The sequence below is a fragment of the Cyanistes caeruleus genome, chromosome 8, assembly GCF_971803275.1.
Source record: "Cyanistes caeruleus chromosome 8, bCyaCae1.hap1.1, whole genome shotgun sequence".
In the NCBI taxonomy this organism is placed as follows: domain Eukaryota; kingdom Metazoa; phylum Chordata; class Aves; order Passeriformes; family Paridae; genus Cyanistes; species Cyanistes caeruleus.
In genome coordinates this window covers 14,701,715-14,725,223 of record NC_141708.1, presented here as the reverse complement: position 1 = coordinate 14,725,223, position 23,509 = coordinate 14,701,715, and the positions used below count along the sequence as shown (strand labels likewise).

The window sequence follows — 23,509 nt, the reverse complement described above, 5'->3', positions numbered from 1 at the left end:
AACAACTTTCTAACTTTTAAATAAAATCTAAGTGGGGGAAAAAACAAAGTCAGCCCTTTTCCAAACATCTGTTTTGATGAGTCAACATTTTCTAACAGAAAAGCACTCCCTCACAGTTGTATGTCAACTGTAATTTGCAGAACAACTGAATTTTTACTTCTTCATGCTGTTTAGTAACATCAATACAGTTTTGAGACTGAGAAGCTGAATTCTAATATCTCATTCATCAGTATAAATAATCAAAACCCAGCTTTAACAGCAATCTTTCACAATCTCCTTAAGACAAGAACTCATACACGGCTTTCCTGAGTGAAGAATTTGGCCTAGAGAATCCATCCCTGCTGATGATTGAGCCAGGGAAAAGCGCAGACTCCTATCAGACCTCAGGTGGAATTTATAGCACTCATATTCAGGAAAATGTAATTTTCCTCCTGGAAATTGAGTAACTTGTATTTGGAGTCACGGAGAACGAGTAACAAGGCACTGCATGAAGCCAATTTCACAACCATTTTTCAGAAAGATACTCTGTCCACACCATTATGAATTCATCACAGTCCCTCACCATTAAGGCAGAAGACAGGGGCAAAACCGTATTTTGTCATCAAACCAGCTTTTCAGCCTTATTTCCAAAATTGTCAAGAATTGTTTTTTAACCAAACATTTCTGACAGTTGGAGAATTTTGCTAAAGAAGATTTAAGTAGCTCTTAAAAGCTGTTAGTGAAATACGCAAGCAGAACCCTGGGAATTCTAAAACTGTGCAGTTACTTAGCTCCTAAAAGCCCCTAAAGCAGGTTTTCAACTGTTTCCAACAGGCAACTTACTACTTTGGCTATCATGAGTCAGTAGATGCATGAGAAAGATTTGCCAGGAAGAAATTCAAAAGATGATTTTTTTTCTCACCTCAACATATAAAATAAACCTAAAAACCTGATGGCAAACTGCTCCCTGTAGCTATTCAGAATCCACATACTTTGACTTTCTGGTTCACTCCTTAACTCTCCTGTAAAACTCTGCCCATTTCTCTCATAGTTTTGTTTTTTGTCCTTTCATTCTTCTATTTTTTGCTCATCTTGTGACTGTGATATCTCATGACATCTTTTTGCATGTCGAAGGAAGATCAGTGACTATAAATGAAAATGTCTGACAGTATGGATGATGTTCACATGAAGGAGTTTATAATTTTTAAGTCACTCAATATTTTCTTTAAGATATGTTTAATTTGATCAGCTCTGTGCATATTTCAACACATAATATTTATAAATCGTTTTCAATAGCTATTATTATTTTGGTGCCAGACAGCCCTCTATTATGCCTTAACTCAAATTAACGTAGTGAAAATGAAATTGCTAAATGTTCTGGACACTGTGAGCTACCCAGCAGATACTCTGAGCACCATGAAATACCTGGCAGATATTACAGAGCTGGTGGAAGGCTCAGCAATTATAACCACTGTAAAATTCTCTGTGGATATTGGAAGCAATGTCAAGCCACTGGCAGTCATTACTGCCCTTGTCAAGTGTTCTGTGGAGATTGTAAATAGGAGTCAGAACTAGATGGGCATCATAAATTCTCTATCAAAGGTGTGATAGGAAGTCCTATTAGGAATTAAATTATGAAATTCTGAGAAATTGCTTTCATTTCCTCTGTAGTTCAGAGATTTATATTCATTTGTTACCTGGAAATACCAATTAACAGTCCTTAATCACTCTCCTGATCGTGCCAGCACTTTTAGAAGTACTTTTCCTGCTGGGAAATGGATCTCTATGAGGATGCCCATGCTGGCTCGCTATAAAATGTGAGTTTGATATTTGAAGAGTATTGCAGAATTCAAATGTTTGGTAACACAGGCTACTGGAAATGTCTCTGCCTTTTGCTCCCAAGAGACTGTTCCATGTCTGCCTCCAGACACCCATCTGTGTTTCCTTAACAATTCACCTGATGGACCATCTGTAGGTAATATTCACATCTTTTCAAATCTCTTCCAACTTATAAATGTATGTATTTGTTGTTAAAACCCATTCTCTATATATCATTCCAGTCAACTGATCTCCCTTCTGCTATGAGCATGTTTGATAGCAACACACATCATTATTCCTGTGGTTATTAGGAGAAATGTGTGACTCTCCTTTTGTTTGCAAAGACATTAGCAAAGCCACAGTCTCAGCAATTTTCTGTTATTCAAGCATGTAGAAGATTCAAAGAGTCTGAAATTAATCAACTATGTGTGAAATTAGACTTTTGATTCTGGAACCCACTGGCATCATCTCAGGCAGTGATCCTTTCTCTGCTGTGGGATACTTTTAAAAATCTCTGGTTTAATCTGCTCATTGCTAGACAATGCCCATTGTGAAATGAGTTTTCTTTACTTATTTGGATTTTTTTGCTTTCTCCCACACATTGTATCTATCATGTTTTTTATGGTGGAAAATATCCAACAAACATTTAACTTCTTCAAATATAGAATTTACCTAACTGAAGTTCACTGCAAGTATTCCATTCACCCCCAGGAAGCAGTGCTAGAACATATAGTTACAGGTTGATAAAAAAATAAAATAATTAAATTTGACCTCAATATCACCCTGTCAGACACATAACTTGAAAGAAACATTACATAAACTTCTGTAGGAATCCTCAGTTTCACAAAGAATACAATGCAGAACTAGCATCACAGTTAAATGTCTTACATTATAATCACATATTACTGAATACATTAGAGAACAGTGGTGTTCTTGAGACATGAAATAAGAAATGTCTATTTTTTGCTGTTCTCTTTCATTCTTAGGTGTATCTTCTGTGTCACACACCTGTCAGATTTAAGATTTTCTTTTTTTCATAATTTCTCTTTTTTTTGGTATATTCTCTGCATTCAATTTGTAATGCTAAATGAGAGTACAACTCACCACATATCAGCTGGTTTTCCTTCAGGTTATAAAGTGACAGTCCATGTAAAGCACTGGGGTAAGCACAAACTGTTTCCTCTGCTATTCGGACTGAAGCATTTCTGGCCCATTGCAAGACCCACTTTAGGTTACAGTCACAAATCAGTGAATCAGTGTTGAAATGTCTACAAAGGCAAAGAATGACCACAGTTGGTACACATGCAGTTTCCATGAACATACTTTCTTCTGCTAGATATAAATTATCTAATTCCAAAGAGAATTCTGGATAAATGCATAACTGTGGATGCATGAATACAAAGACAGTCTGAGACAACCAATGCACATTGCCCCACTGGTAATTACTTCCATAACATTATGCAAAAATTCTGGATTTGGTTCCAGAACAGCATCATTGACTACTGAAATAATTTTGAGTCTGTGTTACTGCAGAAAATCATACTACAGCATACTTTCATTTACTAAAAACCTCTCTAGAAACATTCCGTACACACTCTTATATCTTAGGCAGGTACAATTAATATCAATAACTGGGAACTGTTATTATAATTCCAGGAAAAATGTTTAACATTACTGGTTTTGTGCAGAGGCCAAATAAGATGTAATGCATGAAGCCATGAAAAAGTTTAAGATTATAACTATAAAGAAAAAAAAAATGGGGTGCTAGTCAGGAGCACTAGATTGGGCTAGCCAGGAATGGGGTTGAATTGTCAGTGCTGTCCATTTCCCTGCAAAAGGTAAAGATGGCAGCTCATCAACAGCTAGCCAGACATGGATAACAAAATAATGCAGATTTTATTTTTGGAATGCATCTCTAGAAGCAATCCTGTTTGAATTCATATGCAACTCTGCTGTGTTTATTCTAATGTCTTTCTGAAATATTTCAGATTTACAAACAAAAGGAATGATACTCACAGGGCTTTCAGAGCTAGCAGCTCAGAAAAAAGTCCATTCATGAGACTTGAAAAAATATTCCCTGACAAATTCCTAGGGGGAAAAAAGCAATTTACTGTTGGTTATAACAAATACAAGAAGAAAAGAAAATTGTTATAGAATATAATTTTCCCAATGGTAATTAAGAAGTTTTGTTTTCTTGACAACAATAAAAACATATTTAAATTTGGTATGTTGCTTTTTTGGTTTTGGTAGGTGACAGTAATATTTAAATCATTTCACACACACTAACTTGTTTTATTTTCCCAGCAGAAATACATACAATTCACTTGGTCTCATAAAGAGGAGCACTTCTACATTTAAAAGAACAGAATCTGAGAAGAGAATATTCTAGAATTTGACAGAAAATATTAATAAAATGATTAGTCAGTGAGACCTATATTGTATTTTTATTGTATATACAGAATGTCACTTCAAGTTAAAGAAATAAAAACAGTGTCTTAATTTAGTAATGTTCCAAAGAATCCAAGCAATTCCTTAAAACAGTAATGAGTTTCCAAAGTGGCTACACAAATAGTTTTATTACAAAGGACTTTAAACACACCAGTTTTTCCCATCCTTAAACTAGGATATTTCCATTTTAATTACTGCTCTACTTTTGTCTTGATGGCTGAATGGCTCAGGCTGAATACTTGCAAACAGAGGCAATTCACTTTTACACAGTTTAGCAGTATTGCTCTGCCAGTGCCTTAGTAGTACAAAAATTAAAAGCTTAATTGTCAAGTAATAATTGTCAAGTAATAATGTCTTTTCCTATACCCATAATCTTAAAAATTAGTGCATATCCAAGATTACCATTTCAGAGCGTATGAATTATCTACTTATGAAATATTGAAATATATTCCTTTCTCTCCTGAACACTATCTGTTTGAATTCGAGGCTGGTTACAAAAATTCAGTTATGTGGAAAATTTCCGAGCTCTTCACTGAAGATATTTTGCATATACGGGGGAAAAAAAAAAAAAAGGAAGAGTAGCAAAGAAAATGGTTTCATTACTTTTTCCTTAAAAAGAATGTTGCTGTAATTATTAAATTTACTTCTCTTTTGTCTACAAAGTAAAAGAACGTAAGCTAAACTGAAGAGTGACATTCACATCAGGAGCAATGTGCTCGCAGTGAGGAATCTATTAAGCTGCAACAGATCCGTACCAGGTAAGGAACCAAAGTAAATCTGAAACTTGAGAACCCTGCTTTCTACTGAAACCTGCCCAGAAATCTACAGAGCAGTGAATTCAAGTAAGAAGAGAAAATGTTGCTAATTTATAAATTAGTTTAATACACTTTTGAAGCAGTAATTAATTTCATTTTTGTATGTAACACTTCAGAATTTTTTCGTAGTTTAAAACAAAATTCTGGTAAGAGTATAAAAATAAACTGGCTCAGCAACAAAGTGAAATTATTGAGTGACAATTAGATGTGTTGATATAACTGAACTAATTTTTAAAATTTCATTTAACAGTGCACCTTTATACAGTTGTGGTGCAAAGCTCTTGGAAGAATTTTCATGTACCTCTTAATGTGTGGGTATGTCTGAAGGTGGAAATCAATCTGTAGATAGATATTTCTCTACCTTCAATATTTTGAGTTTGTCAACAGGAAACTAAAAATATTGAGCATTTCACAGACTCTTTTAACCTCTTTGTTTAAAATTAGATGGATCTACCTATGTGTTTTTTATATGTAAGGCCTGACACAAGGCATATGCTGCAGCAGCTCAGTGAACTGAGACATTAAAAAGACTAAATCAGAAATTGAAAACCCTGACATTTACACTGAAGTAAATCAGAAGTGGTTTCAGTAATATGAAAGCATTTGCATGAGTATAAACTTACTGAGCTGACACGTGGGGAAAGCAATCTGCCCAGTCCTGTCCTTTGCCTTGCCCTGCAGAACAGGGAGGTTTCCAATCTGATGCAAATCCCAGGCTCTCCCTTAAACAGCTTGCCAGGCTTCATATGGCAAAACAAACAGAGCACCAAGACTGAAGTTTGGTGATTCCATTTGGACTGAAGGGAAGTTTTATGTCTGGTCAATATTTTAGGAACTGGAGACAAACTGTAGGTCATTTGCACAGTGGACAGAGCAGGGTTCAGCAGATGCACCTGCCAGAGGTGCTCACTTGGTGTGGACTGAATCCATGAGCTCTGAGGTCCTACCAAATTCATCAAGACATCGAGCCAGAACTGACTTACCCTGCACTAACCTAAAAATTCCAGATTTGTGTTCCATTTACAGGAGACTGGAGAATTTCTATAGCATTCCTTTTTAGCAAGTGATGGAATAATTGAGCTCCTGACAGTGACATCAGCAGAAAGGCAGCTATTAAACTTTTCCTGTTCTTCTGGCAATGACCTAGTTTGAAGTTTCCATATTACTACTAATAATTAGCAGACTAGGATCATGTTCACAGAGCTGTGTAAGTCACAAAGCAACACATTTCTTTGTCCAAGAAACATAATTACAATATTTGGATATCTAACAGTGGAAACAGATTGTTCTTTAACAAAATGTCAGAAATCTTCTCAAATCACCCAAATAACTCTTTCATTTCTGAGCTGATGCAGCACTCTGTAAATACCTGGTTCTTTAGTGCACACAATTTACCTTATGTATTAAAATACTGCAGATGTACAGTGTTGTAAAATTCCTCTATTTCAGATACCCTAAAACCCCACTCTAGCTTGATTTAAAGGGGCATTTGTTCTAAAAATGTCTCTAACACCTACTTTGCAAACATTCTAAATACAACAAATTAATGCACCAAAGCTTATAGCACTTACTGTGCCATGAACTCACTCCATTAATAGAAAGATGTGCTTTCAGTTTTATCAGAGGTAAAACATTTCAGTCTTACTTAGAAAGTCTACACTTGTTTTTTCACAAACCAATACTTGTGCTTTTATAAAAATTAATGAAGCACTTTTGCCAAAAGTTTTAATATAAATGACAAATTCCACAAAACAAAAATAGTTACACGTATCAAAGTACCATTTGAGGCAGAATATAGATAGAAGCAGAAGTATATGAATATGAAGAATGCTTCCCTCTTAAGAGAAGCATTAAAAAGCAAAAGTTGAATGCAACAGTAACAGATTGATCTGTGAAAAAAAAAAAAAAAAAGGGACAGAAGGTATAAAAGAATGACAACAGAAATACAGAGAGAGCAGGTTACATTGTGTATTTCCTTATTTGCTGAAATAGGGGCTGTTTGATTAACTGTGTTAGTGTTTTTTATTTAATTTCTGGCACCATACAAAGTGATTAGTTGGTGCAATGACATCAAGAAAGTCATACAAGAATTTGTAGTGTAATATTATCACAAAGCTAACTGCTGTTGTTGATTGAGAGGCAGGATGAAGAGTAAATCAGATATAGTTTAATCAAACAATTAGAAGCAATGAGAAAGTTTGGGTTTGAACCTCCAAAGGGAAGATCCAGCAGTAGCTACTTGTTGAAACAGATTTCAGGCTGCAACATTTTGAAAAGATAAATTATGAGGGACTAAACAAATAAAGTCTGGTATATCAGCACAGTGGCATCATCCCAGTATTCCACAGCTCTTAATACTTAGATTAAATATAAACAGAATTAATGTAGATAGCAGCTCCATTACCTAGCAGAAATATATTTGCATACATAATTCTGGAACAAAACAGTGAAACATTGGGTCCAAAGGAGATTTGGAAGACTTGTTGCATTCAATTATGTCACTCCTGCTTAGAATACATGCACCTCACCACAGCATAAACACAGCCAAAAGGGAATGTATTAGCCAAAAGAGGTAAACTGGTATCTTAGAAGATGTAATGAACCTACTCTCACATGGAGGCACTGCCTGCTGCATCTGTCATATGATGTGAAAGCATTCTGAAGTCATTTTACAGAGTAAAAAAATCAAATCCAAGAGGGTGAAAAACTAGATAAATCTCAAGGAACATAATCAGAAGTCAAAGATTCGCTGAAGTCGCTGCAGTAATTTGAGTACCTGTATAAAATTTTAGGTTACTAATGAAACAACAAATTGTTTCTGTTCCCTGACATACACATCCTGATTGCAATGGAGTAAAAGTCTTCTCTACATTATCAAGAAGCTGACCATTTCTTGTGGTTTATGTGTGCCTGCATGTTTAAAAAAAACCCCAATACAATACTACTAATTCATTTTTTCTTTAATCAAGAATTCTGTAGGTTGTCCTGTTCTAAACTAGACTGCACAAAACCACCCAGCCCTCTGAAGAGTGTCTGCGTTATCCCTGAAAGCCCAGGCAATCCTCATCCTTTTAGTGAAGTATTTAAACATACCTTTAATGTTCTCACTTTAGATTTATGTATCACATCGTTGGGCTAAACCACACTGTGTTAGTTTGGGCCTAGAGCTGATTTTTCAGCTCTAACTCCATCTTTTTTTCAAATTAAATTTTATTTACAAGATTGAGTGAAACACACTGTGTTCTTTTGTTTCACCTGGTATTTGTGCTTGTAAACAGTACAAGTCAGCCCCATATTTGCACTTCACAGAAGGCACATGAACAGATTTATGTCCTTTGCTCTTTCCAGTGGACTCACGGCTCTCCCTACTGGTTTTGCTAACAGCCTGCAAAGATGCTTCTGTACTTCATCTCTGCTAACATAACACAGGAGCACTCTAATTATCAAATCAACAACTACCCAAATCAGCTCTCCTTCATATTCCTCCTTCACTGAATGGCTATGAACCCAGCTCCATGTTTAAGAACTTGTCATCTTTTCTTTGTTACAAACACTGATGCTGCACTGAGTAAATGCTTCTCCATAACCTTTCCAGAGAACAGCTTTCTCATACCCCTCAAATGGCAAGTAAACACAACTCAGAGGTATCACTAGCAACAGAAAGGTGATCTATTGTCTTTCAAACACATTTAAAAAGTATGGTTCTTCATAAGCTGCCAAGGGAAACAAAGCTACAGGGTGTTAGGAAAGTACCAGGCAGCATCAGCTCACAGCCCACTAACAATGACCGCTTCTTGCACCACAGGTAAACTGAGGTCCCAGTTCAAATAATTACCATCAGCATTATACATCATTATACAGGATTTCTGAGATCAAGGAACATGTGATACTCTGAATGGCAGGGGACAGTTCCTCTTGATTGGGACTGTGGCTGTATTTCTTCACAAAAGGATCAGTGAGCCAACAAGAGTGGTGGTACTCTTGACTCTGGTTTGGTAAGGACAATCGCTGCAAGGCAGCTGTAGCTTTTGACATAGCCATCGTGAACTGATTCACTTCTGATGAAAGAATAAGGTAGACTAAATTATTTCTAAGCCTCTGATTTCCAAAGGACAGATTTTGAAATACTACTACTAGTAAAACAAATAAAGCAATTAATAAAGAACTATGTTGCACGGACTACAATGCAGGATGCACCCATTTATCAGGTCAGTGGTAGAAAGGCAATTTAAAACCCAAATAAGAAAAATGGAAGATAGACTAAATGGATGAACAACCAAATGTTAACTCTTGAAACAAATAATTCAAATTTTTAAAAGATCAAAGAACTGGAGAGAAGATAACAGGAAAAGCTTAGCAAAGTGACATGAAGAATTTAAGTTAAAATGTGGAAATTATGCTAAGACATGGTGCAATAGATAGTCATAATAGAGTAGTATTATTGAAGTAAGAGATTAATAAAGAGTAGGTATTATATACAGCCTAAATACATCACATTAATATGATTTTCTCTTCTGTACAGTCAGGTTGGTCATTTGGATTATATGTATTTATGGGAGAAGCTCACACCAAGTCCTGGAAAGCATATTTCCCAAGACCACCCGAGAATGACTTCTGATCTGCAGAACTAGTTAAAACTGAAAGAACACCCAGCAAATGGGGGCTTGCAAAGCTAATTCCACTTACATGAAAACACCGGGATAAATTTTAATAATAATCTCCTCTTTATATCATATCATGCTAGATGTATATGAAAACCAAGAAATAATTCATCTTGTCTAGAAAATCAAAGATCTCTTTATATGAATACATGATATACCATGTGTAGCCACAGATTTATTTTTTTACCAGTTTCTGAGTTGCCAATATTTTTTCCCATTTCTCTTTTTTTCAAAATGCTTATGAAATACAAGGAGGCCAGACTAAGAGGTCTCCAGTAACCAGAATCATAATTTTTTCATTGATGCATGGACATCACATCCACAAAAGCGTTAAGAACCCGGTGTTAAGTGCATTTGCTGTAAAACAAGGTAAGATAATGGACAAGATGGAAGGGAGAGGAATAAGACATTACTGATGCTCTGCAGAAATGATCTTCTGAGTGATTGCACTTAGAGCTTTCAACAATGACTCTGCATCACAGCATTAAGGGAACATGAATGTGAAATCTGCTAATAACAAAACCAAGGCTTGGTCAACGTTAAGAGAGCAAGAATAGATGAACCTTCTTAAAGATGAAAGGACTTGTAAATAACATTACTCAAAGTGAAAACTGTTATTAGACTTGGGACTACATCTAAGAAATGTCTTATTCAAATTTCTGCTATAAACTGGGGCCTCAGAAGGGAAACAATACAGCAAGCTCTGGATATACAGCCATTTCAAAATGAAAGTTAGACCCATAAAAAGACTGGATGCAAGAAAATATGATGTTAATGACTGTGTAGTCATTACTGGTAAGTAACTGATGAGACTGGTGAGTCTTTCTCTGGTCCTTACAGCTCATAAAAAAATTTCTAGTGCTGGGAGAGATACTTGTGCTACCAGAAATAGTAGGTTTATAGCAAATCTGTACAAAAAGAGACTGTAATGGTGTGGTTTGATCAGCCCAGTAACCACAGGCAGTCAGCCTGCACACTGTGCCTTCTCCCAGCATCTCTGGCATCAGTGAAAGGTGCAGAGATACAAGGCCACATTCTTTCCTGGGCTTCAGAGAAAAGGGACAGTACAGCCAAACACTGTCACAGACCAACTGCACTCTCTGGGAATCAATTTCTGTTCTTTGCCACCAAGAGACTGATGTCCTGTACTGAGCTTCACTTTTAAGATGGGGTCTTACAGATTTGTGAATGGAAATTTCAGATCTTTCTGAGAGAGCATGGACAATAGAACAGTTTCTATTGAGTCTATTCCTAGCACCTAGGAACACATTCCATTTAATAACATGACTTCACCATTTGAATTAAACTTACCTTCCAAGGTAATCTGGCTTTATAGTCACAGTCATATTCACTGTGCACAGCAAAAGCAGACACAGAAACCCTCAATAAGTGAGTTGGGCTTGCCTAATTTGGCACATCATCTGAGAGCAGTTAAAAGAGGGGCGGTTTGCACCTGTTCATCCCATACCAAGGCTCTTCCCATCATCTGTTCTCCTTTGTTTTCATCAGAGAAGGCTTGGCACAGTTACTCTCATTAATGGGATCTGTAAATGTGCCAGGTTTCAGCCTTTTACCTGGTGTTACCTTGATCTCATGGCATGTCTTTCTAGAAAGACTTCTCTGTTCATCCAAGGAAATGCCATAAACTGGCTGGAGAGGGCAAAATCTCTCTTTTTTTGAGGTTTGTCACACACTGTGAAGCAGTATAGGAATTTATTTCTCATTCAGGAATGAAGATAGGTCTGAATGAAGATACAGAGCCCTCCTGGGCCCAGCCAAATGTCAATTTAAACCAGGATTCTTCCTATGAATTGCCTCTTTCCCAGACAGGAAATTTACAGCCAACTTACTTTAATTATTTCTAAGACATACAAACAGAAATTTCACGTTTAGCCTCTTTTTAATGTGGAAATGTAATTTAATTCTTTGCAGTTCTGATAGATATTACAACTGAAATAAAGAAAACACATTTAAAATATCAACTCATCACAATCAAAGGCTATGGGGAGGGGCCTTTTAGTACAAAACCTTCAACTTTCTTATGTCATTTTCTTGCCAGCTATGCTCAGGTCAGTCACGTGACAGTTTATATTTCTTCTGTTTAAAACAAAACTTGTATTATACTCACAGTTTGTGAAGATTGTTAAGCCCGACAAACATTTCTGGTGTTAGGCAACCAATTCTGTTATTTGAAAGATCCCTGAAACAAACAAAAGTCCCATGAAACACTGAGTCTGTCTGATTTATACACACAAGTATGTAATCACACAAAGCATCTGTATTTTTAATACTTAAAGAGTTAGAGACAAATGAGAAATAAAATCTTTTCCCATAATGTAACATAACTGAACTAAATAGATTAAATAACTTTTATATTAACATTATTGAGAAATATTCCACAAATCATACTGTGACTTATAATTGCATTGAAATGGGATTTTATAGATATATGCAGCACATAAAAGCAGAATAATATTACAAATACACAGAATTTTCTTGATCTGGGTTATTAGCACCTGTGTTTTTTACTTAGGAAGAATACTACTTTACTTAGGAAGAATTGCATTTTGTTCCATGCAGTATTCAGCCAAAATTGACTTTGTTTTTTACTGTTTACTCATGTTTCATCTCATTAACAGCAGCCTTTCTTGCTGAAATCAGAGAAACCAGAAGGCAATTAATTTGTGAGCTAGTGAGGTCAGTTTTGATAAGCACTTGGCAAGCTCTTTCAGGAGCAACACTGTGGCTTTCTGAGGGCACAAACAGTAAAAGGCATTGCATTCCATAACTTCTGCCTGCAGAAAGGGAAGAAATGTTTTCTGCATAAGCCAGAAATGCAACAGACTGTACAGGATGCTTATGGGAAGAAGATGACAACAGGTAGAAGCAATTATATTTTGATAAAAACATGAATTATGCCCCTTGGTAGATTCTGAATTGGAGTTTGATTTTTATGTATTTGGTTTTCAACCTTGACACAAATTTTCCTTCTCACCAAGTACATTTTTTTTAAAATTACTGCAATTACATAAGGATTTTAAGTGATTGTGCAGCCAAGAAAAATGTCAAAATTGATCTGAATGTATTTTTTGTTTAAGAATTAGAGGTGTTTTTCTGATTCCTTTTCTACATTATGCAGAGTCCATATTTTTCTACTGATACATGAGAACACTAAAGTAATCAAATGGAAGACTAAAGGTTGCAGTTTGACAAATCCAGTTACTGCTTTCATGGGAACACATCCAATTAGCTGGCAAATGAAGGCAATCTCTTTAGAATTCACTATGAAGTCGTCTTCTAGCAGACAAAGAATATATTGTGCAAGTTTATGATGAAAAATCACATTAGAATGAAAATATTTCTTAAATGCTTGTCAAGGTTATTATGTAGAAAGCTGAGATAATACTGAGGATACAGTATAGTGCTATAATTTCATTTTAGCATTATTCTTTACATTCTCCTAATAAAAGCTACATAGGAAATCTAAAAATGCAAGTTTAAGACACACACATATATATATATATATATGCATCTATATATCTTTCTATTAGAAGACATAAAAGGAACCCACCCAGAATTCTTGGCTGGGTAATGCTTTACTTTTGTCTAGGCAAAGTTTGAACATATATGGAAGAATTGCAACACGGTGTGGGGCATGATCTGAGTTGCAAAACCAGATTTTGTCTATACTAATATATACTAATATACTAATGAGTGCATACTTCTCTAAGAGTGACATACACTAAAATCTTATATTTACCAAAATGAAAGAATAAACACTATTTTCTCAAAGTTTACTTCAGTAAGTGTTATTTTCATATGAAGATATATAGGCCAAGATTTCTGCATTTTAAAACATATTTTCTTAAAAAAGAAAAGTAAAAAGAAAAGGCAACTTGCTACACTTTTCTCCAGACAAATACCTGTTACATTAAACACAATTCAGTTCATAATGTGCAAAGCTGGTGCTCCTTTTCAGGAGTAAAACATTTAACTTCCTACTGCTGACTTACAAAGTCAATGTTAGAGAAAAGAACTCTTCTGTGTTGAATAATCAAATGCCATAATCTTAGTGATGCATAAATTTTAAATTTCCATTAATTTTTTGTGTACCTTTTTGAGCAAACCCTGGAAATAATTCCATTTGTCATTCAAATACAAATTATAACAGTTCTCCAAATCATTCACAGAGAAGATTCTGACAGCCTGTGGCTTGTCTGTCTGACCTGCCATAGCCATTTCTCTAATGTGGGCAGTTGCCCACATTCCATCAGCTTCTGTTTTTCTCAGCATCACTTGTATTTTACACAGGAAAAAAAAAAAAGATGTGAATGCATAATCTTAAAGTAATCACTGTCTTGAGTATTCAACAGGAATTTACACTATTTATCCCTTTTGCTCTTCTCTTTCCCAACAGTTGCACACTGAAGGAAGGGAGATATTTTCTTGTTTACCATGGAACTACACAGATTTGTATCAAATGTGGCAGTCCAGCAATTAAACAATTCTCTGTCTCTAGACTGCTCCCAGTGTTACTTGTTCATATCAGCAATAGGGTTTTTTTGAGATTGGGCATGACAAAACTCAACATTACCAACTCTACTGTGCTGAGGAGTCTTCTCTCTTTCCCAATGCCTGATGAGCTCTTCTCCCTTTGATTCTTTTCTCCTGGCTGACCTAAAGGCTCCACCTGTGCTGTCTGTGGATGTGCAGCCCACAACTTGCACAGGTTTCCTGGTTTTCCCACAAGAGGTCAGGGTTGTGTTATTAGAGTGCGCGGCCAAAGCAGCAATTAGCGCTCATTTTTATTATTGCATTCTACTTTTATCCCTGTACGCAGAGCCAGCGAGAAAGCTTCAAACTTAAAGCTCTTATTTGTATTAAAAATGTACATGCTACTCTGACTTCATCATTATTATTCAACTGGCTCTCTACCCAAACACACTAAAACTGAGAGCTGGTGCTAGAAAACAGCTACAGTATGATCAGAGCGAGAAACCTTGTGCAGTGCTCCCAGCACACAGAAGTTTGAGAATACCACACAGCAGAAAAGCAGAGGATTCATAAAATTCTTCTTCTTCTGTAGATTTGCATTCCTTCTCCTTCTCATCTAAATCTTCCCGTCCCACTAAAATAATCCCTGTTTTCTCACTGGTTTTCTCATAAGACAGCATACATGATGGCTAGGAATGTGCTGATGGCCTAGTTAGCCAGTGCATGGACATTTGGAAGCTGTCACTTGGAAAATTATAATTAAAAAAGGGTTCATCTCACTTTTCCTTAGGCTGAGTACAACTAAGGAGGGTCTGTAGTCCTTGTTAATTAAAAGAAAAATGCCCAGCCACAGAATCCTAGTAACTTAGATTTTTTTACCCTCTGAAATGTAGTTTAAAAATCAGCCAGTGCTTGTGAAAGTACTACGAGAACGTTTTCCAAGACAGAATTGCAAGAATGATGGGCAGGGAATACACTGTGTAAGGTCTTGTTTCCTTAGAAAACCATGATGAAAATAAAAAATATCAAGCAAAGTCAAGGTTGATGGTATAGAAAATGGTAGATAAATTCTATGGTATGACAAAACTTCCTTTCTAATAATATATTTTATAGGGCTGATTTATGATTAAAGTGAAAAAAACCAACAACCAACCAAAATAAATTAGTGTAGCACAACCCATTGTTCAAACTGATTTCTGATTAATGTCTATAGTGATCATCTGCTTAGTCATTAATTAAGAATGTTTTTACCTTTGTAGGGGTACCTGATAAGACACTGGAGAGTAAACTGATGATTTTAAATGGGAAAAGGTAAAAAGGAAAAGGAAATGGAAGAAAGAAGGGAAAGAAGAAGAAAAAGGCATGGCAAATATAAAAAGCAGAGAGTGTAATTTTCTACTTTACAGCCAGTGCCCTTATTTGATTATTGTTTGGTGGCATATTTGAGTTGCCCAAAGATAGAAATGTCAATACAAACACAATTTTCAAAATAATTCAAATGGAATTAATACTTACAGGCGCTTCAGTTCTGAAAGCCCATAGAAGGCCCCTGGCTCAATTGTGCTGATCAAATTATTCTTCAGATCTCTAGAGAGACATAATAGGAGGAACAGTTAATTATCATTTTACCTACTTTACCATATTATATATGAGGAGTGTGAAATCCAATGCTACTCTAACCTTTATCTTAGCTAAAACTAAGAATTTCTTTTAAATAATAGCATCAAAAACAGTACATCATCTGCAGCTTACAAAAACATATTTTTCCAAGTAAGATGGTTAAGATTAGATGTTTTTTTATAAACCTTCTTGTTTTAATTATTTTTCTATTTATACTTTTCAAAACAAGCTTACCAGCCATTCTTGCCCCAGGAAAAAATGTTTTAATCAAAGAGTGAATGAAATAATTAGTCAGCAAAGCAAGAGCCTTTTAGCTTGGTTATATATTGTGCTGTGCACTTTACGCTTAATAAATTTCTCATTTCCACCTAATGTAGGCAAAGTAGTTGACATGTGAGACAAACAAACAGGTCAGGTTTTTGTTCTGAAATACAGGCAGTTTCTCATATTTGGCAGATCAGTGTTTCATTTTGCACTTGCTGACAATCCAGAGGATTGGCTGTTTTACAGATAAAGAATATTTCACTGGCATTAGTAATCTCGTCTGCTCTTGACACAGAGCTTGGGGCCATGACACTGCTCTCAGCTCAGTCCCCACAGAGATTTACTACTGAACTGTCTCAAAGACTTTTGTGATGTGAACCCTGAGGAACTGCCTTCAGTGCAACTGGATGAGCAGGCCTGGGAGACAAATGCTGTAAATTCTTGTAGGCAGCATTCATCTTTGGACAATTTGCAATTCATAGGGAGCAACTGGTGCTCACTGATTTCAGTGCTGTTTCTCAGGCTGGCCACTTCCAGAAATTACAGCACATACACTGCTTGACTCTGCCAAAGCATGGAAGGATCAACAGCCACAGGAATAATCTTATTTATGACTTTTTATTTTACTGCAGATAAAATGAACTCTAGCTGAAAGCTTGAGTCCACTACCTGTGATTGGCCTGAATAGGGTAAGATTTCATCCCAAATGTTTATTTCACAGAAGGATATATTTTATTTTCAAAGTCAAAATCACAAATAAGTATTTGTACACTTTTCTAGTCATTTTTGCAGATCTCTTGAGTAAAGTTCTAAAAATTTTTGTCTCACACACATATCATTATAGCAGTGATGTCGATGAGTGATTTGTGCCTAACTAAGATCTGAATCAGACTCTTTAACAGTCAAGTTGAGCTTTCAGCAGCAACACTAACAGTCTTTAAGAAGTCTTTAAGAATTGGAAGAAACTTCTGGGTTTTTTAAAATATTTTGTGGTCAAACATTTTCATGTTAGTTCCCTGGCATCAGCAGGAGCTACTAAATTTATCTTTCTTTGTCTTTATTTGCCCAAGAAGTTCTGACTGTATCTTTAACCACGAGTTTTCCACACCTTATCATAAATAAAACTGTTTAAACAAAAGTTCTGCACCCTCTTCTCCAGAGTCAACTTGCAAGGACAAATCTTTTGTTTGGCAAAAGTTAATCTACATGAGTGTTTATTCCTTTGATGATTTAGGGTTTTGGCTCTGTGGGTGAGTCAAAGCCTCATTTTTTTTAACATTCAAATATTCAATACTAAACATTTGTGTCTATTCCTTTTGCTTGTACAGTGTGGTAAATATGTAACTACTCAGGTCAAAGAAGTTCTTTAACTTGCAGAAGTCAATCCATATGAAAAAGCCTGGAAGAATATGTTTTCATCATGTGACAGCTGTATTCTTACAAGACAAAGCAAAAACCTATCTCAAGCTTTACACTGGGGCACATTTATAAACAACTTAAGAGGCATAGTTCATATGCAAATATGTGCATTTTAGGCAGGGGAAACTGACAGTTTTAATAATTAATCTTTACATCAATTACACACATTCTGTGTCAACTGACAACTCATCTAAATGTTCTGCAAGTTGCAATGAGGCAAAGTGATCAGCTCTTGTAGCCAACAGTGGGAACAGCTCAGAACAAATATAAAATAGTCAGGGTAAGTGGCAAACTGTAGACAGGTGAGTTTTAATGACAGTCAAAATAACCAACCAAACAAAAGGCTTTCCATTTACTGAAATCTTCAATGTTCTAGTTTATGGAAACTCTGCCCTGTTTCCCCATAACTTGTAACCACATAGGAAAAACCAGCATAATCCTCAACTATCACCTACAGGAAGAAAAGAAGTCATTTAATGTTAGTAGAAGGTAGACCATTACATGGAAAAGTGTCCATCACACTGTCACAAACAAGACGTCTGGTCTCCTTATTTTGGAAATTACACTTAAATTAGGTAAGTCATTTTAGTAAGGATATTCTCAGAAAATTGTAGGTGATTACACTGCCCACAATTCTGGCACTTTCTTAGTAATCAGTATTATTGCATAATGTTTTCATATAATTCTGGCCTAACAAAATAAGTATTTTCTTCCTTGTCATCCTTGAACACATCTTTTAATGTGATTAAAATTAACAAATAAAATTATCACAACTCTTAAACACTCAAAATTCTTACTTCTGCATTAGGAGATCCCATTTGCTTCCCACCCACTTGTATTTGTTCACTAAATTACTGTAATTAAAATATTAAATTAGCTTCTCCCATTTTCTGATTTAGGAAAAAGTTCGTCATATTGAAGCCTTATAGCAATTAGAATTAACTTGTACTGAGCTAAATAAAGAAACCAGAGTAAATTTGGTTGTATGTTTACATTTTTTCCCTAAGAGCTACTGCTGAGGTTTGGCAAAAGGTCATGATCCAAGACAAGCCAAAGAGCAGCCCAGGCTGGGCCACACACATGCACATACACCAGACAAGGGATTTTATCATCAACCAGAAGCAGGAGAGAAGGGAAGGAACCCCACCATCATAATATTGAATGACCACAGCATGACCCAGCTGAAGTACAAAAAGAAAGCATTTTCTAATTAACAGTTATGGTTTTCCATCATTTCTGATGCAGCATTCTAACTTTAAAATATCTATTCTGAATCTGAATGGCGTGTCATTAGTGGTGTGGGAGTATAGACCTGAAAATAAATCAAAACCAAGTGCCATGTACAAGTACAGATAGAAGGAAGCTACATGAAGTTAGTTATATCATAAAAACATCAGCACTTAAATCCAGGCTGCAGAGCTGCACAAAACCAAAATGGGACAAAATTTATTGAACTGTATTTCCTCTAATATCATTAGAATTCCTAGATAAACTTCCTGCATGGTACTCTAATCTTAACTTGACCTAAATAGGTAGAAGAACAATATAGAATGGACTGTGTTATCATCAAAAGCAATCTCAGATGGTTCCAGAGTAGACTTTCCTTTTCACCTGCAAGTCTGAACTTACATAAATTACATACAATAACCATTAAGCACTGTCTTCTTATTTGCAGGTATTTGTAAATAATAGGCCCACAGGTAAATACAATTGAGGATTCCTTTACTAAGAACCACAAGCTGCTGAAGTTTATCATCTCACACATGATAAGCTTTCAACTGACTTTCACTTACCAAAAACACTTAAGGGAAACATCAAGAAAAATAGCTGACTTGAGGAGGGGGAATTTGTGTTTGAAGTGTTCAGTTCCTGATGGCTTAGCTGAGAGGTAAATGAAACAAGAGCAACAGGCTACTAATGGGACTTCACAAGAACATTTAATAACTACTCCAGGCCACTCAGCTATTAGACATCTTCCATGGCCAAATCCCTGACTATCTAAATGTATTCCTGAGATTCTTGATGCTTCGAGGTTATAGTAGGCACTTAGAGAGTATAGAACATAGTAGGGAAAAGTTCACTGAAGTATAGACAGTCCATTAACAAAAGAACCAATTTATCTTAAACTATATTCTGATGTTTTGAACCAACATCTTTGCCTTCAGACATTGCATATTCTTCCTCCAACTTACAATATAAGTAGTGTAGATATTTTGAATACATATTCATAACAAGAATATTCAACTAATTCCAGCACTTTGTTCAAATTCCTGACATCGATACATCTTTCATAAAAAATTATAGGTTGTACCAAGAGGACATCTGTGTTTAGAAAGCTGTCATTATGGTGCTGCAAACTTTCCAAAAAAGCTCCGAGAAGAGCAATCAGTTGTTGTGCAGATGCCAAATACCAATGAAATACGACTGACTTTCCACATTTTGCATACTACTATGAAACAACAACTGCCAAAAAAAAATAATAATATCACATCTTCCACTTCTTTCTCATGTGAAATATTGCAGCTAAACTAAATGCCACTTTTGCCCATGAAATGAAGGCAGACTTGAGATCTTTGAAGAAAAGATCACAGCAGTAGGAAAGAGGCATAGCCAGTGATGAAAAATAAATTAGCACCTATTCTGCCATCATGACAGCGATGGTCAGGGCTGGCACTCCTGGATACATGAAACAAGAATTAAGTTGATACTGGCAAAATAATAAAAAAAAAGATATTTCAAAGGTACCCATCTGTACAGGAGCCAGTAACTTTCTGTACTTTGGCATCATAGATATAATCAAAACTTATTTTCATCTCCCTTGTTGGTAAATGCACTGTTGACCAAATACATCTCGTGAAACAGGCAGGTTAAGTAATATTAATTACTGGTACCATCATCAGTAACTAAATTAACTAAATTAACTAAGGTGCTCCCATGGAACTCCAGAGCTCATTTGTTGTCTTTATTTATTTATTTATTTTTTAAATTATGAGAGTGGATTTTAACCTACTTTCCAGAATCAGTAAAGTTATGGTTATATCTCAGTTAAATTCCAAGAGATGAAGACAAAACTCTTTTCAGTTAGAAACATCAGATAATAAACATAAACATGCACACAAATATGGACAATAATTTTCCAATAATGGTCTGCCTGTCCAGACACAGAGGCTAAAGGTCTTTTGTTTGCTTAGCATATTGATGATGCACTTTCCTTTAATTTTCCCTTTTTAATCCAAGCCATTACTGGTTGGATTCCCTAAAACAATAGACCCTAAGGACTAGACAGAAAAATGACTGCTGGCCGCTCAAGGTGCTAATGAATGATCGGAGGTTTCAGAGCCATCATTTGATGGCAATTATGACATGCAGAACAACAGAAAGGTCATCACACTTTGGTTTTTAATTTAAAGCTGATGACTCATTCACATCAAATGTGCTGTGGTAATTTGGCAGTTATTCATTATTTAGGAACATGACTGAAAGTGTAAAACAAAGTACTAATGATGGCAGCTGAAACAAAAAAGAGAGGCTTTATGGTAGTTTGCTTGCTCAAAGAATTCCATAGAATGTTGTAAGTTATTTCATTTCACAGTGATAGTCACAGAGCAAGAATGTAAGACTCAGGGTATTTGAACTGAAGGAGTAGCATGTCAAGTAAGAAAAATTTACTAAGAAGCTTCATAAAACAAGATAGACTTGTAGTACAAATTTGTTGATACATTTTTATAAAATTATATGACAGAAAATAACGTTTTAAAAGATGAATTAATGCAGTTTTGTTCTAAATATAGCACTGACCAAGCAGAACATAGGTGCAAGGATGTTTGACACCTGCCTCTACTTTCAGCAGTTTTATTGATAGCTCAAAAATTAAATGCATTTTGAAATAAAGAAAAACCACCTATGCTTTCCAGATTCTTCCACTTTGGCATGTTTTCAAGAAATAAAAATTCAGCATTCCAAACATATGCAACTGTTCCTATATGTTTTCTTTTTTTATGCCACGAACCCCGACATATGTGGTAAGATCACATTAGGCACAGAGCAGGTGCTTGGCACTTGTAACCTGGGGACTGTAGACAGAGGGGCTGTGCCACCCAGAACCCAAGGAGGGGTCCCTTGGATCAGCTGTGTGGGGCTAAAACAAGACTGAAAGGTCAGCAGAAAGAAATGCTGAGCGCAGATAAAGTGTGTTTGGGTGTCCACAGCTCTGCAGGGCCAGCAGAAAATGCCTCCCTGCTGGCAGAGAGGCCTCGGTGTCCAGCGACAGATCTGGCATTATGTGGATTACAATGGCAGAGCTTGTGTCCACCCAGAACTGTGGGGAGACACCAGGAACACAGAAACCTTTGGTAGCTGCAAAGAGCCAGAGGCTTCCTTCAATTCTCCACCTACTGGGACTTCTCTCTGTACTCATGCCTAGAAGGCAGTTCAGCATGGGTTACATTTCTTGACATGTGCCCCACTCCTCTTGAAAAAAGGCTAATTGCTGGGGGAAGAAAGACAAAAAAAAGAAAAAGAAATGAGTTCAGAGATTAATTCCAGCCTGTGAGAAAACTGTAAAGAAAATGAAAAAGTAGGGGGAAAGGTATCAACCTTTTTTAAAAAAAAACAAAACACAGAGACCAAATAAAATGTAAAACAGACACATAGAAAGAGGGGAAAACATACTTTCTACTGAGAAAGGTTTCAGCCCCAGTTAAAGGAGTTGTTATTCCACATTCTAAGACTGTGCTGCTTTGGCTGTTACAGATTTCCAGCAATGTATATTCAACATTCCGAAGTCAAATTTCCAACTCTGGAATCGTAGTACAAAAATAACATGAAATACTGGAAAATTATCCAGAATTTTCAAAAGTGCATCTGAATTAATCTTTCATAATAAAATATGGAGATTTTCACTTTTATACCGAATTATCAGAAGTATCAGCATAATGATGTGTTTTAGATATAAGAACCTTAAAATATATATCCATCATATCATAGAGTTTTGAGTGGGGTTTTTTTTAAGGAAATATTTGATTCTTTTTCTGTTACTGTATCAAGATTGGGTTAGAAAACCACAAGTGATTCTTTATTGAATTTCAATTTGAGCTTTCATGACTTAAAAAATCCAAAGAAAAGAGGAATGAATTCTAGCCTGAGGTGTAAAGGAAAAGTAAGTACCTGCAAATGGCACACAGATTAATCTAGGAGTACTTTTGAGCCAAAACTAAGATCGTTTATTACTCAGTGTAGATGAAGAAGATAGGAATCCTCTTTCCTACATTTATTTCATTGTCCTGTTTTCATAATAAAGAAGTAGAACACTTCTAAACCCAAGGTGATGAGCCAATTAAAAAATGTCAAGGAGCAACTCCATCTTCCTGCTTACTATTTCTACAGAATTTCATTAAAAAAGCAAGAATCTTAATTAACAATATCACAAAGAACATAGACACTGCCATAGATACTGAGTCCAGAGACCTGCAGTAATTATTCAGCTCAAGATGGGAGATGGACGAGGCAACACTGCAACAATCTCCACCCATCTCCAGGAGCCATCACACTCAAAGCTGTTCTTCCCATTTACCTGGGAATATGGCAATGCCCAGATACATTCCAACATCATATAGAGAAGGAAATCCTTTCCAGAAAAGGAGGGGGAAACAAATGTAGAGAGCATTTGAACACTTAATTCAGTCAATGTTAGAGGAAACATTAATTGCACAGAAATCCTGTCAATTCAAACTGCCAGTAAGTAGTTTAAGGGTAACAGGCAAGAATTGCCTACAAGCAGTTTTAACTCAGAGGAATTAAATCCTGCTGGAAGACTGGTCTGGGAATCCTTCCCCAGAAGGCCCTGTCTTATATAAACTGGGTGTTTGGTAATAACTCAGACAAATTTTAGTTTTTCAAAAACCAACCATGTGTGCTAATGAGAAGGCATTCAGAATTGTCTCCTGCAGAAATGAGGGTTAATGTGGGCCCTCTGCAGCACCTCTTTGACTA

General features: G+C 35.9%; 1 protein-coding gene across 2 annotated transcripts in view; it reads right to left on the bottom strand.

Annotated features, from left to right (window-relative positions):
* ADGRA1 (adhesion G protein-coupled receptor A1) overlaps positions 1-23,509 on the bottom strand; it is a 258,986-nt gene that overhangs the window by 147,288 nt on the left and 88,189 nt on the right. For both annotated transcript variants that reach the window (XM_086901196.1, XM_086901197.1), the window contains 4 exons: positions 15,731-15,802; positions 11,850-11,921; positions 3,814-3,885; positions 2,902-3,065 (listed from right to left, as the gene is read on the bottom strand). In XM_086901196.1, the coding sequence (XP_086757322.1) occupies positions 2,902-3,065; positions 3,814-3,885; positions 11,850-11,921; positions 15,731-15,802 (380 nt within the window). The remainder of the gene's footprint in view (positions 1-2,901; positions 3,066-3,813; positions 3,886-11,849; positions 11,922-15,730; positions 15,803-23,509) is intronic.